The sequence below is a fragment of the Haemaphysalis longicornis genome, unplaced genomic scaffold (genome assembly GCF_048455015.1).
Source record: "Haemaphysalis longicornis isolate Haplotype H1 unplaced genomic scaffold, Haemaphysalis longicornis Haplotype H1 scaffold_1, whole genome shotgun sequence".
Lineage (NCBI taxonomy): Eukaryota > Metazoa > Arthropoda > Arachnida > Ixodida > Ixodidae > Haemaphysalis > Haemaphysalis longicornis.
The window spans coordinates 449,082,216-449,098,475 of NW_027526203.1; the positions used below are offsets into that span (position 1 = coordinate 449,082,216).

The 16,260-nt window shown below is 47.8% G+C and overlaps 1 protein-coding gene and 1 non-coding gene across 2 annotated transcripts; one reads left to right on the forward strand and one right to left on the reverse strand.

The window, feature by feature from the left end:
• Positions 1-438: 438 nt before the first annotated feature.
• Positions 439-1,035, reverse strand: LOC144173237 (homeobox protein Hmx-like). Its single transcript, XM_077701735.1, has one exon. The coding sequence runs from the start codon at positions 948-950 to the stop codon at positions 474-476; it is 477 nt and encodes a 158-aa protein (XP_077557861.1). The 5' UTR covers positions 951-1,035; the 3' UTR covers positions 439-473.
• A 7,123-nt stretch (positions 1,036-8,158) lies between these two features.
• Trnal-uaa (transfer RNA leucine (anticodon UAA)) lies at positions 8,159-8,242 on the forward strand. Its single transcript has one exon. It is a non-coding gene; the product is annotated as a tRNA-Leu (tRNA).
• Positions 8,243-16,260: the final 8,018 nt, after the last annotated feature.

The following is a 16,260-nucleotide window of genomic DNA, read 5'->3' on the forward strand; positions in this document are numbered from 1 at the left end:
GACAATCCTGCGGAGAGAGTTGGTATAAACAAATTAGCTGAACTTTGTATACCTCACGCAGCGTCCATCAAACGTAACCGCACTACGTAGGGAATGAATGACGCGAGTACGACTGGACGTCTTTACATTGAACGGCACGTTTACAACAGCTCCTTGCGATAAGAGAAACATGAAAATACAAGGGAACGGCAAACGTCAACCTAACGGTAGCCACGGTGCAAACTCGGAGCGCCGCCTCGATACAACGTGGCTGCGGCAAGAGGGCTGTACCCCTTGGCAGAACTGCGTTGCAGAGAAGGCGCCCCGAGCCGGAGAGGGCAGCACACGAAGGGGTCATTTCTCAAGAGCAATTTATTGGGCCGGGCGTGGTATGTACAGGGGAAAGGGGGCGGCCACTGGTTAAAAAAAGCGTCCCTCGGGTCGCGCTCTGCAGATAAACACTCTTATGTACAGCGGGAGTCTCTCACGGGTGTTCACAGCGGCGGCAGCTTGGAGGCGGCGTGCGCGAGCCGTTGCATGTCCAGGTGCTGCTTGCGCCACTTGATGCGCCGGTTCTGGAACCACACCTTGACTTGGGCCTCGGTCAGTCGCAGGGCGGCGGCCAGGTACAGCCGCTCGGGTCCCACCATGTACTGCTGCCGCTCGAACTCGGCCTCGAGCCGCTCCAGCTGGTCGGCGGTGAAGATGGTGCGGACGCGCTTCGGCCGCGGCTCCGAGCTGTGGCGGCGGCCGCCGCCCCCCGTGCACGGCCCGTCGGCTTTCCGGCGGCCCTCGGGACAGCTCTCCGGGCAGGACGAGGCCGTGGGTGTCGAGGAGTCCGGCGACGCCGGTCCCAAGCCTAGCAGGGCCTCGATGCTGAAGGCGGCCCCGCGGGGCGTCAGGCCTGCGCTCAGCAGGCCCTGGTCGGACGGAGCCGGCGGCAGGGCGGTCGTCGTGGCGTCGCTGTGCATACTTTCGATCTCTGTGGCCACCTCTCGCGGCCGGCACGTTTTTCTGCCGCGCGAACTGCACGCCGCCGACGAATGGCGTGCGCCGCGCCAGTCACGTGACCCCCCCGCGGCCGGCCAATGGCGCTTCGCGCACTCCTCCGCAGCCTCAGCAGAAGTGTCCCCGCCGCCGCTTTCATGGCGGGGCCCGGCCGCGGCGCGCTCTGCCTTTTCGGAGGCTGTAATGAGCGGCGGCAAAGAGGTGCCGGCCGCTGCACCTGACCGGCTCGCGGTGCTTCAAAGGCGTGCGACGACCCCGCGACGTCGACGTCGTGCGCCGAAAAGAACCCTTTACCTGGCCACTAATTGAGAGTCCCATTGGCAAGCCCCATTTACGGAACCCTCGCCGCCCCGGCCGCCGAGTCATTAGGGTAGATCGTTTTGTCTACACTAGTGGGACACGACCTTGCCGGGGAAAAGGGTTTATTGACCCTCTGCTGCTCGTTATCGGTCATTGGTCATAAGGCACAGTGGGGGGACGACGGTCGGACATTGACGGCTGCGCGCACACTTTTGGGCAGCGGTGCACGCGCGCGTTTAAGACAGGAAACATCGAACATAACCACAAAACTGATGTTTGCTCCAAGTAGACGCGTTTAATTTTGAAGCATGGGGCTCGAACAAATTTGAATGTTGGGCTAGTTGGCATGTCATGAAAACGTATACAAACCTCGTGTGCAAAGGGACGAAAGGGAGGACAACCACCACAGGATGTAAAAGCCGAACATCTCTTGTATACGTTTTAATTAGGCTCGAACAAGTCATAGTTAATTGCAGGTAAAAATGATTACTTTGGCAGGAAAAGCGCACGAAAGTTAACTCCGATAAAAACTCGTTAAATGAAACTCACATAATTCGGAATATCGTCCAACTCGACAGTTTTTCTATAATCTCGCGCCTTTTTCAAGGAAATTGAGCAGATCTTCTTTAAACAAACATTTAAGCGAAAATCCTCCATTGTGTGTGGAGAACAAAAGTGTTCATACATATCGAGTTACCGAACTCGCTCAATTCGCGTAATTCAGGCGCAGGTGGCGATTTTGTTACAAAACACTGCCAAAGCATAAGGCTCGGTTTTAAGCCCATGGGTGCTGATGTCGGCTCGTTGGTAAATGCTTGTTGTATTGAGGAAACCACGTTGGCACAAACGGAGACGAAGCGAATAGGAATAGCCGCTCGTGTGGGCCGTGCACTCGCCTCGTCCTCGTTTTCTCTTTTTAAGCCCCGCATTCCTTTGTAAACACGACTTAATTTTACTGCGCGATTCCTCGGGATCGCTGTTAGCGCGCTGTCTTCGCTGCCCTTGCATTTTCCTTGCCAATACGAACCAGAGCAGATTGGTGATAGCCAGAAAGCCGCGCAGTAAGCGAACGTTCCACGACGACACCACAGGTGGGAACCAAATTCCTGTTGAAACGGAACTCCGAAACAAGACAGGCATGGCCCGGCAGCTCATTTAGAGACTGCAGACGCAATTTATATTATGGACAACTGGATTGCTGGCCTCCTTCAAATTTCCAAGGGATACTTTCAATTGCCTAATGCTTTAATGATTTCATGGTTTTGTCATATGTTACATTCTGGCGAGCGCCTGCCTTCAGTTTCGGAAATTCGGAATTTTTAAAAATTTCAAAACTTCAGGCTTAGTGCGTCAAAGTTGCAAACTTGAACCGCAGTGGAGCGTTAGCGGAAATAATTTAGTTCATTAGTGTATCATTCACGTGTGTCGCAATCTCGACACACGGCCGTTTTTGTTTTTCGCCTCCATCAGAAAAACCGCTGCTGTGATCGAAGCTTGGGTTCAACAGCACGCCGCAATAGCCACGCAGCATTGCGGCGGGTGTCTGAAAACCATTCTACAGATTGAAATGCGCGTCGCGACAGTTTATGTATTCAGGCCTCAGTGCACACATTGTTGTCTTAAAAGGCGAAAGATCAATCCGCACTGCCTTGAGGGGGAGGCTTGAGCGTGTGTCTTAAAGCATTCCCGGCCGCGGCGGCCGCTTTTCTGATGGAGGCGAAAAGCAAAAACGCCCGTGTGTACGAGATTTCGGCGCACGTTAAAGATCCCCAGGTGGTCAAAATTAAGCCGGAGCCCTCCACTACGGCGCGCCTCATCGCCTGCGTTGCGTCGGCGCGTTAAAACCTACAATCAGTCAATTGTCTTAAAGGAGCCATGAAGAGAAAACAAAAGTTTGTTTTATTCGAAAGATTAGGTGTTTCATAGTACCCCAAGCGCTTTCCCGGAAGCAAATGATGCTTTATTCACTGAGAAATAAGGCAATTTAAGCCAAAATTTTAAATCTCCCGCTAAAATTGCACATTTGGTGACGTGAGCAATGGTGTCACACGGGCCGGTCCATGAAACAGATACTTAGTATGTCGACTCCATATAGCACCCACACGCGGGAGTCGACCGAGACGGCGGCCATTTTAAAAATGCTAGTAAAACCTAGTGCACCCGCAGCCCTAGTCATGGAATCGCCTGATCCGGAGAACAAAACTCTCGCCGAGGAGCTCGGGCTTGCATTTAACAACCTCACACCACTTGAACGCTCAACGCTTCTAAGTGCACGAGCGGCAAGAGTTGTGGGATACGCGGTGGACGGGAAAGCGACCATTCCGCGATAGCCACAACAGACGAACGCCCTGCCGTCGGCACCGCTGCCTCGTCAGCGCCGTCGCCACGGACGAATACAGACTGGTACGTATGTGCCGTATTTTTATTACGGTTAATAATAGTTCAACTTCAGTAGCAGTATCGCTTATGCCAGTTGGCCGGTGTCGTGTATGGAAAGCCGTTCGCGCGAGCTCTCTGCTTCGACGAGAAAGATACGAGCGTCAATGCGCGGTGTTTACGGCATTTTTCCTCCAAGGTCAGAGCGCCTCGAACCCGAAAATTCGTCTGCGCGACGGCGAGATGTCGAGCTCGGCCAGGCGGTTGTTTCGTACGCATTGGCGCACACGCTTGCGTGTTCGTTCGGAACTTCAACCGTTTACTCCACCGTTCTTTGTCATAAAAAGAATGTGCAGTATGTTTCACGGGCATTTAGCTCGTTATGCAAACTGTAAGCCCTGCCTAACATGCGTTTGCTTTTGCCGGCCTCCGCCAATCGCAGAGCTTAGCCCATGTGACGGCATAGGTTCTGTTGCGGGAAATGAGCTGGTGGGTCGCATGACCATTCCCGTTTTTCCTAATTATGTAGCTTATTTGAGCGAAGTTTGCGTTATAAGTGGTGTCATTATGGCTCTAACGAGGCAATCTTTCGAATGAACCAAACTTGTGTTTTCTCTTCATGGCTCCTTTAAAGCGCCGCCGAGTAAGCTTGAATGCAGCGCTTCTTGAAACACAAGGAGACACCAATACCTTGTTTTCTCCTCAAATTAAAAAAAGGTGCCAACATTAATGCTAACAGATTGTCGCCAAACAATAACCACATGCAAGCACACATCGCGAAAGAGAATTTATCTCCCTTGCAATACACGTCTGTCCTGATGGTGTCAAAACCAGAAGATGAACCAGTAGTTGCACTGTACACCGTAGACACCTTGAAGAACATGGAACAACTATGGGGTTACAAGAGAAATGTACAAGTAAATATAACTCAGCAATTTTACACTGCCGCACTGCTTGCATGCATCACAAAATAACGGTATGTAAGTCGTTTTCAAAAGCAGCATTCCTGTTTTCGTACATGTTACAAATAAAGGACACTATGACACTGGTAAGGCTCTTTGTGTTCTTTTTTTTTTGTAAATATATGAAGTTAACCTCAGAAACCTGATTATTTTTATTACCGCCGCCAAGTTCTAATATAAAGTCAGCCGTGGCGGGATCTTAGCACCTTGCCTAGCCCAATCCTGGGCTAAATAAAATTTTTCATTCATTAACATTAACTGAAAGGCGTTTTGCCGATACATGGGTGTTGGTATTTTTAGGTGAATCAATGTCCTAGTAATCACCTCCTTCAAGAATTTTGTTAAAGTGATGAGTATTAGTGGAGCTATTGAAATCAAAACCGCATTTTCGCCCGCGTCGCGATTCTCCCTCCTTTTGCCCAACCTCCTCGCACGCTCGAGAGTGACTGCCCATGATGTCTCGCTTCTCGGTGACGTCAAAAACATCCGGTTGCGGGCGTCGTCTGCTACTGCATGCGACATTCTGCGCCGCAGCATCGCTCTGGGACGCGTCTGACTCTCCGAGCTCTGTATGTGCCGTTTTTTTATCATTCTGCTTATGAATCCTGCACTCCGTTCACGGCTGGAAAAGCTGATACAAGGAATGGGGCGGGACCTTTTACGCTTCCACACCACGCCGAAAGATCACGCGAAAAGAGGACGACCCTGTCACAGCGCGTTCGCGACGACACGCCTCAAAATTTGTTACAGTGAGCCCATACATGCGTTCCAAACCGACGTCGGTTTACATATTGCCTAACTGGCCGCTCGTTCGCGCCAATGTCGACCTTGGTCGTATTGTGGTGACGTCATGCACGCCCGTACAAACGCAGTTGTATATTCCATTATGTTATTCCGATCGCTTCTAAACATTTGTAACCGTAACAAAAGGCAGTCGAAGGGTTGCACGGTACGACACAGGGACTTTTTTTTACAGTGCGTCGTGCATTCCATTTCCCCCTCCTTCCCCCCTTACTTTTCGGGAAACTTCTACGCGACCCTGTGTTTATCAACCACTGGGCAAGTAAACCGTAACAGATATTACGAGCGGTCTCGGAAGAGTATCTTGGGGCCGTGCGCGCCTGCCTCCTTGTTCGACTGTGCGTATGGTTACACAAAATAATTATTCCGACCTCACTTCTTCTCCTGATGGGCTGGAGGTGGAGCCCCTCTTCTCTCTATAAAAGCTGTTCGTTCATTGCTTTACGTTCTGTGTGCTGCCAGTTGCGATATGTGGGGGGTTTGGTTGCCGGCCGCGGCCATATATATTCCCCCCAAGCCTACCTTGAGGATTGTTTAAGTGGATGGGAGGAAACTACATTGACGCTATATAAAGACATACCAATTTTGCAAAATACACACATCAGTATTTCGTCCTCTGAAAGTGCAATTGCCTTTTTATATATACAAAGCACTAGTTTAAAACTGAACAAATCGTGCCTATGACTTAAACGATGCATTGACGTTTGATGTGGCAGTTCCGCAGTTCAACCAAAAAGTTTTGTTTTGGATTCGCGAATACGATTCTCAAACCATGCTACTTAGAAGGCAGAAAAAAAGACACCCTGGCGCGATTTGAACCCGCGAATTTGATTGAGTGAGCGCGCGCCTTCAGTCCAGTGCGCCAGGAAAAGACCGAAGATTACGTCGAAATAACCTGTATACTACATTGAGACCTACCCTATGTGTCACCTCAATATTTTCTACCTGATTTCAAAGATTTCTGGTTTGTTTCACACTGCATGCGGGAATAGTGCTCGCCGTGCTTTTGTTTTCCGCTTCACCCTAGAAACTTTGGTTGCTATTGATTCCTTATTAACTAATAAACCTCCCGTATACTCCTCTCCTGCTCTTAACTGAGCTTATATTTTCTACAAGCGTTGCTGGCCGCAGACGAAAATGCAGTTAGCAACTCCGGGAGGCGAATTGTCGCCAAAGCGAACGACCGAAGCTTCGTAAGCCGAAATACGGTTCGCATGTGTTGAGGTGTGCGAACTTCATGGACCTCACTATGTTTATTACACTCTAGGAACTAACAGAACAGAGCCGCATTCGTTACGGCACGAATGTTATCGAGGCGCAGTTTTCGCTTCTCGATAGATTCCCGGCAACCGTTCGGTATTGTCGGCTTCTTTGGTGAGCGAGCCAGTCACACCATGCGGACTTTCGATCGGCTGACGGATTCGCGTTTCGCCGTCGGCATCGTGTGACAAGGCGGTCTGCCAGCTCGGAAGTCGGCGTCGCAGTCGTGTCGTAGTCGCGTCGGCCTAATTAACCGAAGGCGACGCCGCGACTCGCCGACGCTGAGCAGACGACGCTTCTATTCGCCGCACAGAAGTGAGGGAAAAAGCTGTCCAATTGCAAGATTTCTGCTTCGTGGCGCGCACTTGGGATAACCGATTACGTACATGCGGGAAGATGGCGGAGCCCAAAAACACGCAGGAAAGGGTGAGAACGCGGCAACAAACTTTGCAACGAAAGTGTCAGCTTTCCGCTGCACGTAGAAATGTTAGACTTGGCACAGATGACGTTGACCACCCAACCTAACGATGGCGCTAGTTCATTTAGTGGCTCAAAAAGCCTTTCAGGACCCCTTTAAGGTTGCAGAAGTGAGGCCGGTTATTGGCCGCGTTTTTTATTGCAGAAAAAAAGCAACGCGTGAGATTTTGGGGAACTGAAGTTGCGAATCTGGTACGTAATACTGCTGAATAAAAGAAGACAGACAGACAGACAGACAGACAGACAGACAGACAGACAGACAGACAGACAGACAGACAGACAGACAGACAGACAGATGGACATAGACCAATTTTTTTATTGGTGTGGGGGGGGGGGGGCAGAAATATGCTAGGTAAAGCGAGGAAAAGGGGTGTGGGAGTGAGGGTTATAGTAACAAGAAAGCTGAAACTTCCCTTTTTTTGCAGTGTAGTTTGTGCCAAACGGTACAAACTGGTTTAGCTACCAATGTAGTACATTATATTTGTTGCCGGGTCATTTCAGCGTTGAAGTCATGGTGATGATTTTTGTTCAGTTATTTTGATGACGGGAACGTATTTTATTGTTATGTGCTCTGTGGTAGTTTTGAGGAGTCAAATCAAACCAAATCAATTTTGTTTCAGTTCGTTTCTATTTTCTAATAAATTACAAAATTCTGAGGAAGGGTGGGTTATTTCGTTGATTGACCGAATAACAAGGATTGAGTTTTAATGTTATGAAACCAACTTTAAACAGTCTTTGAATGAATGAATTTATTCAGAAGGGAGAGGTCGTACATTGCATTCTTGCAGCCACAGGCAACTTTTGAGCTTGCTCGCCACTCATGTGAAGTAAAAAAGGAACACTTCTCAGCGGTACACGAGCCACCTTAGCCACCCTCCCAAGTACGACTCGCCTAACTAAGCACTAGCGCCAGATTTCCCTCCACTATTACTTAATTTGAGGCGCCATTATGGCTGCCATGTCATATTAATGTTCCTCAGCGCGAGTGCTCGTGAGCCAGGATGGCCGAGTGGTCTAAGGCGCCAGATTTAAGCTCTGGTCCTCGCGAGAGGGCGTGGGTTCGAACCCCACTTCTGGCAGATTATTTTTTTATTTTTTTCTGTTGACAAAAATAAAGCGTACTTACTATTCTTACGAAAACACATCTGTAAGAGTCGGTTAGTAAAGGCCACTGTAGTGCGTAGGGGAGGGAATCTTCAAGCCGAGAAACCTATTGGCAGCTTTGTATAGTTCGTTAACGGGGTTTCGCTGCAATGGCGGTGCATCTACCCACTTGGCACTGCTTATTCGTTGCTCGATTGAATCGTAGTTACCTCTGCAGCATAAAGTTATTATTTTCTTTGATTTTTCGGGGATCAGTATAATGATAGCCGTAACACTTAGGGAAAAGAAACGAGCTTCCTGCATCAGGGAACAAACTCGAGTAGATGATGAAAAAGAGCGAAGCGAAGAAAAAGAAGTTGACTCGGGCTGGCCATGTAGTGAGACGAACCAACAACCGGTGGACGAGAACTGCTGGAAAGAGCCAAGCTGGGGCTTTCGCCACTGGAGTCCTGGAAATGGGATTCCACCCTTAACTCTACCCCCTCCCCTTAACTTTGTTGTGAATAAAGTTTACTACTACTACTAGTACTACTACTACTACTACAGGTGGACAATTACGGTGACAGAGTGCATACCAAGAGATGAGTCTAGAAGAAGGGGATGGGTGCACGATGGAGGGATGAAATAGGAAAATTCGGTGGCCAACAGTGGACTCCAGCGGCGCAGGACAGGAGGGAGTGGTTGGAGGTCATTGGGAGAGGCCTTCGCCCTGCAGTGGGGCGGAGTAGGCTGTTGATGATGATTATGATGATCTTCCCTGATGTTGATCGCTAAAACATAGTGAGTGATTGATTGATTGATGATGATTGATTGATTCTGGGGTTTAACGCGCCGACGCAACGCAGGCGATGAGGCGCGCCGTAGTGGAGGGCTCCGGATTAATTTTGACCACCTGGGGATCTTTATCGTGCGCCGAAATCTCGTACACACGGGCGTTTTTGCTTTTCGCCTCCATCAGAAAAGCGGCCGCCGCGGCCGGGAGTCGAACCCGCGACCTTGTGCTCAGCAGCGCAACGCCTTAGCCACTGAGCCACCGCGGCGGGTCTAAAACATAGTGAATACGCAAAAACTGGAACGGAACTCCGACACAAGGAGCATAAGAGACGAATTGTTGGGTTCCAAAAGTAACACGGATGATCCTTTAGAAATTTGACGTGGATTCATATTACGAAGAATGGGGTTCACGTGCCAATATCCGTCAAATCTCTAAACGCTTGATTGTAGAGTTGCTTGGGGAGCACAAGTTCGCTCCAATACGCTTTAAATACTGCAAGAACCTTGCGCTGCTCTTCACTATACATATATATGTATTCACAGAGAAGTCCTATTTGTGCAATTTTGGTAAAGTATGCGTGTACACCACATTATTTTTGTCGAAAATATATAGGACATCGTGCGTGTCGCGAATGCTAATATAAATCATTTTGGCGATTTGAGTGACATATTAAATTTCGACTACCTAAATAATCAAATCCCATGTGTCTAACGACTACTGCACTCTTAATCTGGTTCCATTTAAGTCCCATTTAAGTTGCGCATAGAGCTGTCGTTCCGTTTGTTTTTACCAGTCCCAAGAAGATTTTGAGTGGATCAGATGGTTCTATATGGAACGAGTGTTTTCTTTTCGTTGTAATTGCTTTGTTTATGCGGAACATTCCCAATCTATGTGGTTCAGCGCTTGTAAGCCCTGAGTTCCACACAGTTTCGTTCCCTTTAATATCAGTTTACGTTTCTCGTGTTCCATATACCCATTTCAAGCAACGTTTTTTTTTTTTTTTTATCGGTTTATTCACGCCAGCGTTCAACGCATCTTGTGCTTCGTACGCGACCAGAGGGAACGGGGAACGTTCGAAGTGTGCCCTGGCCGCACTATTTACAGCGGCGCGGAGGCATGCGGCGCCGGCTAGGAGTAATTTGGCTTTGGTGGAGTGATTTGGAGGACATTGCGGCGTGCGATGAGACGTGCAGCAGCAAGACTGTTGGCTTCGTGTTGAAACGGCTATGGAGAAATTAACCAACGGATCCTTGCGCTGCCTTGTCTATCCATAGGATGTGCCGGTATTGCTTGACATCTCAAGCGGACGTCAGCGTTGCAGCAACTGGTATGCAGTGGAGAGCACCGATTAACTGCCGACATGAAAGGTATAGGTGGTGTGCGGTTTCTTGCTTGGAAACTAATGCTTTAGCCGTGCTTTAGCGCTGGTGCTACGTGCCGCCAGAAATCACCTCGTCGTGTTTGTGGTCAAGCAAAGCAATATAGTTTCAGGCTAAGAACCCCATTGAAGCTCATTTTCAAGCGAAGTGACGAGCGTGCAATGGAGGCTCGCGGCCAAGACTTTCGTTACGCACCGTTGGTTTGGCTCTATTGCGTTTTCGCACGCTACCGTGGCGGTGGAGCGTTCTTATATGCTACCTGCTTGCTATCGCGCAGCACTACGATTTGTCACGCTTGCTCTCCTCGAGGGGGCGGTTTAATGCAAGCGATTGTTGAGGTAATGAGAATCGTTCTGGCGCTTCCGATTTTATTCATAAATCCTGTAGGCGTCTGTGTGTCACGTAAGCATGGGTCCCCTTTGAGCGATACAAGTGTGCAGACTTAATTTATTCCTCTCGGCGGCATGACGGCGTTCAGAGCATGTTATGTTGTCGGTATAAAGTAAAAACGTACAGCGTTCCTCATGATTGCCGGAGTGGTGCAAAAAAAAAAAAATAATCTCGGAGTAACGTGTACATTGTACATCATGTGCATTAATTAACCATTTTTTTCTTTATTAGGGCCGGAATGACTGGATGACTGGCCCTTCAACTGGATCATGTATCTACATTGAACATGAGCGAAGACAAGCTGCTTAGTGCAAGAGTATGCACAAATATGCACTTCGGATCTGGTTAAAGGCAGAGTTCCAGAAAGGTTAAAGGGAGGTGTGTGTCCGCACTAAAAATTTTAAAAATAATAATAACAAATGCGAGATTTTCTCGTTGTATTTCTCAAAGAAACACACCTTTCCCGGCTAATTTTGTTCGCGCTATTGGAATGCTACAGAATTTTATGAAATTTATCTCTATTGTTCTGAAAAAATAAAGTATACGTACTGCGCCGTATGGGACTCACACATTACCATGACGCGTATTCTTACAAGCGTTGCACACACTTAAGGCAACACGGTATATTATAAGCTGCTTGTTCATTGAATGTTGACTCTTTATGGGGGACGCAAACGCAATGCAATTCGTTCATGCTTATTTGTTTGGCTGTCGGTGGCTTGTAAACTGCACAATGTGCTACAAACTTGAACACGCTTTCACGTGCCTGAATTTTAGGGCACTTCTGTGTATGTAATTACGGACGACCGAAACGAAAGGCGCAGATAGCTGGTACAGGATCTAGGAACATCAATTTGTTATACCATCAAAAACAGAAAGTCAGACTGAATTTAGTACGCATATGGGCTAAAAGGTTTAATATATTTGAGCTGTGTTTTAGCCCACTGGTACGAAATTTTAGTTTAGCTTCGGCCTATCAAAATTAGCTACAATATAATAATTTTTTCTTCTTAAAATTGACAGTTTTGTTATGTTATAACAAAACTGCCAATTAGTAGCTTGAAGCTTCTGTTTAAAAAGTAGCTTGGTGCTCTACATGTTGCTAATATTTTTTTCTTCAAACACTAGATTTTTCAGCTTGTCAATTTTGCTTATTCATTGCACTGTAACAAAGGGGGCTGGGTCCTCTGTCAGGCTTTTGTAGCCTTTAGTCCCAGCCTGCCTCTTCGTGCTCTTGAGGAAATAAAATTTTTGAATACTTAAAAATATTTGTGCTGTTTGACGCTCAATTTAAGAATGTAAAAAGGATTGTTCCTTGCTTCTTGGTCTACTTGAAACGTTCGAATGTTCAAAGCTCCTAGTTGAAGAATAGGAAGCGTAAAATTACATTCCTTATATTTCAGATGTGCAAGTTTCTAGATGATATGAGCCGGAGAAAAATTTGTAATTTCCACTGCCGACATTGGGAGAACTTCATAATTAATAAGAGCTTGAAACATGAACCAAACCTTCATTAACGTCTTGTTTCATCGAGATATATTGTTCTCGGACTCAAAGTATGGTACACTCTAAGAAATTGCCGCAAGTGGGCTTCACCCCAACGATTTAGAACGATCAGTCAGCGCGACCAAATGTGCGAATTACGCGAATGGCGATGCTGAGCGTGTGTTAGAGTAAACAGCAGAATTTGCACTGGGACAACAGCGCCTGTGCACGCCTTGCACTGTTGTCTCAGCGCAGATTCTCCTTTGGGCTCTAATCGCATGCCGGGCTTCGTCATTCGCGAAATTCGCACATTTGGTCGCGCTGACTGTCCGTTCTAAATTGTTGGGGTGAAGCCCACTTGCGGCGATTTCTTAGAAGGTATTTGGAACAGTGTTCCGCCGTTTTAGGTGGAGCACCATTCCCCATGCGTATATTGGTCCCCGATCTGCGTGTGTATATATATACTTGGAACACTGTTCCACATAGCTATAAGAAACATTGATCCACTTGTTAATATGATACACCGTTCTATATAGAATAAGTGGAACATTTTTGCAAAATTTTGCCGTTTAGTCAGTGAACCTTATTTGGATTGGAACCAGATTAAGAGTTTACGGTTGAAAAGCGAAGCTTTCTTGCATACGAAAATCAAATGGCGAAGTGCCAAACACAAATACGCTGCGTGCTATCAAAGTCCGAACGTCAACGATCAAAGTGCGAACTGCCTGCGAGTCAAAGTCCAAACTCAGACGACAGCAAAGGAATCCCTCACGAGAAAAATGAGCCCCCCCCCCCCCCCCTCCCCCCCTCCCTACGCATCGTCGACCGAGTCGGAATAGCACAGATCATGGTCCTAGGCCTCCATATGTGAAACAAGAATGGCGGTGAATCATGTGGATGCGACTGCGCGACCTGTGCGCGAGAATTTCATCGAAAGTGTTGTGTATCTACCGGATGCGTACTGTACTGAGGCAGAACCGCCTGGTTGGCTGCCAGTTCTCGATTACTTAGTTTCTCTAAAAAAAAAAATAATGTAAACGCGTCGGTGGCAAAACCACTGATGTGTTCTTTCAGTGTTTTTGTTTGCATGTACTTTTGTTGTGCCTAAGTAGACGAAAAAAAAGTGTCGCAATAGCGGATTCGGATAGGCGTCGGTTTCATGACGCAAGGGACCACGATTCGATTCCGAGCCCAGGAAGCGTTTTTTTTTTTTTCTTGCGTCGTCGTCGTTGTCGTTATCGCCATCACCATCATCATCATCATGCACCCTTCATTGTGTTAAGTTGGCTTTTTTTCAGTGCGTTTTCGTTGCGACACCGCCATCAGTGAAAATCAAGGAAGCTTCGCTTTAAAAACTAAGTCGTTGTAATTGTACCCATTCCTGTTTACAGGCACGTTGTTGGCAATCAAGGCAGAGTCGAGAGACTATGCGGAGGTTTGTGTGCCTGCAGGTGTCACGTAGTCTGGGTTATTATCATTTTTATTTTATTTCAATGATGGAACTTTTGCCAATCAGAAATTGCCTGAGGCACCTTGGCCCCTTGGTCGTAGTTATAAGTACACGAATGAGTTGTTTCCAGTACGGAAGCCCCGTTCCGCCACGTACAACCATGTATGAAGAAAATTATTTTCTCTTTGAAGTCCCCGCGATGTTTGCACAAGAGCTCCTTGTCCATGTCATTCCTTGTGCATAGCGGGGGATGTCCGCATGGGAATAACCAATACCGACGATTTTAAAGCGAAGCTTTCTACGTCTCACTGGTGTATGTCGCGTCGAAAACGCACTGCAGCAAAGCCAGCTTTCTCTGGCGATGATCATGGCAGTGGGTAAAGTGAAAGAAAAAAAAACGCTTCCCGTGTATAATATATATTTACTCCCCGATAAAAAAAAATAAATAAAAAATAAGGAACATCAAAACTTGTCCAATCCTCTTCAAATTCAGAGTTTTCATGTTCTAACATCCCAAATTGGAAGCTTTTGGAATATTTTTTTTTGCCATTGACCCAAATGTTTCCTGGCATGTACTGAATTCGTTCGACATTTCAGCTTCCTAGCTATAACTTTAACGTTGCTAGTCGTAATATTCGCATTTCTGTTCGTACAAAAACTAACTAAACCCGTGAAGGGGTCGCAGATGCTCCGCCAAGCCTTTCACCTGCACTTCCAAAGATAACTGGAAGTGGTTTGTTTCGATCACGCAACCTTAGAGGCTCTACCAGTCTTTGGCTAAACGTACTCGTAAACGACGCTGTCGGTGGTTTCCTCAACGACGTACTCGTTAATGACGCTGCCATGAGCTCAAGGTTTGGGGATACAACAAAAATAATGCAGCAAGCGTTTATGCGCGGCAAGCAAACCGTTGGCTATACGAAGATCTAATCGTGACCGAAATGTCAGCCACGTACAAATCAAAATTTCATCGTTCAAGCTGCTGCTCAGGTTCCCGAAAGTCCGCGCATTAATGACAAACGAGAATAGCCCCAGTCAGGCCGGAGGTGTATTTCGCGATGTAATACGCATTCCGACAGAGCACGTTTATTCATCCTGCACTAATTCAGTGGGAGCTGCACATGCGCGTGGGGAAGGAGACGGATTAAAGCATCCGAAGGTGCAGCGGATATATATATATATATATATATATATATATATATATATATATATATATATATATATATAAGGTCGCTAAGCCCCTGAAAAGCTGCCGCCACGCTGCCGGCGGGAGCGAGGCTCCACGGCGGGGCCCGGTAAGCGCTCGTTTCTTCCGGGCGGCTGGCCCCCGCCCGGCGACAGCTATTGGCCGACGGCCGTCCGTCAGTGCGGCGCCGGTTAATTGGCATCGATCGCGTCAAGTGAGCCCCGGCCGCTCCACCAGCTCCACTGCGAGCGGCTGCTCATTAGCGCCGCGCTCCTTCATCCCGGAGACGTCTCCCTCCGCCTCTCCCGCACGCAACGGGGGAGCGCCGTCGATACGCCGCCGCCGCTGTTGCGCAAACGCGTTGACGTCGGGCGCGCCGCCGCGTTGTGTACCGGTCGCATTCGCGGGATTCTGTTCCGCCGCTCCATATCGCTCGACTGCGCGTTGTCTGCGCCGTCATTGTTGGGGTAATTAACCGGCAACGCGGCAGACGCACCGTGAAGGGAATCCGCTCCGCCGAGCCAATTCGCCGCCGAGCTTGAAATTTAGCAGTGAGCCGAATGGTTGTATATCATTAGTCTGAGTGGCTGGGAATATATATCGCGACGATTGCGGAAGATTTATTCCAATTCGCAAAACAGTAATAATGATCGTGCGTAGGTCGAACCTCAGTTATCCTTCGAGGTGCTCGTAGAAAACTCGGTGCTTGTCCAGACGTCTTTTGATGTCTACCCACGTGCTACCCGATTTCGGTCGGAGTGGGTTCGTCCGATTAATAGCTTCTGGCTTGAATTTAAGCTTGGTGATTATGCGTAGTGATAGAGGGTACGGACACTTTACTGAAATCGTTTTGTAATGACAGGGGGTAAGGCCAGTTTACTGAAACCGTTTTACTAACGGCGGTTTTGTCCGAAGAAGTCGTTTTATCAAAAGCGCTTCGCCGAAGCTTTTTACTGGTCAAAGTTTGTAGCATTCGTTTTTTATATATGAAGAAATCCCATCTGCGCTCCCTATTTTTTCTAATGAGCAAAGCAATGGAAGTGTTTGGGCTCGTTGGTTTATACTTCATACAAAAACAACGCTCAAGACGAGACACAAAGAAAGGGGCAACACTCACACACACAGGTTGGTAGTCAGCTCGGTGTTGACTCTTTCTTTGTGTCCCGTCTTGAACGCTGTTTTTGTATGAACTAATGAGCAAAGTTTGTCTTCGCAGATTTTATCGTTCCGTCAATTGCGCTGGGACGGGTGCTTTAATGAATCACATACTCGCCATAGCCCTCTCTCTGAATCGTCGCAAATGACGGCGTTCGAGCCTGCCAGTGTAT

Excerpts from the sequence above, each read along its gene's own strand:
- LOC144173237 (XM_077701735.1), bottom strand. The coding sequence starts at position 950 with ATGCACAGCGACGCCACGACGACCGCCCTGCCGCCGGCTCCGTCCGAC.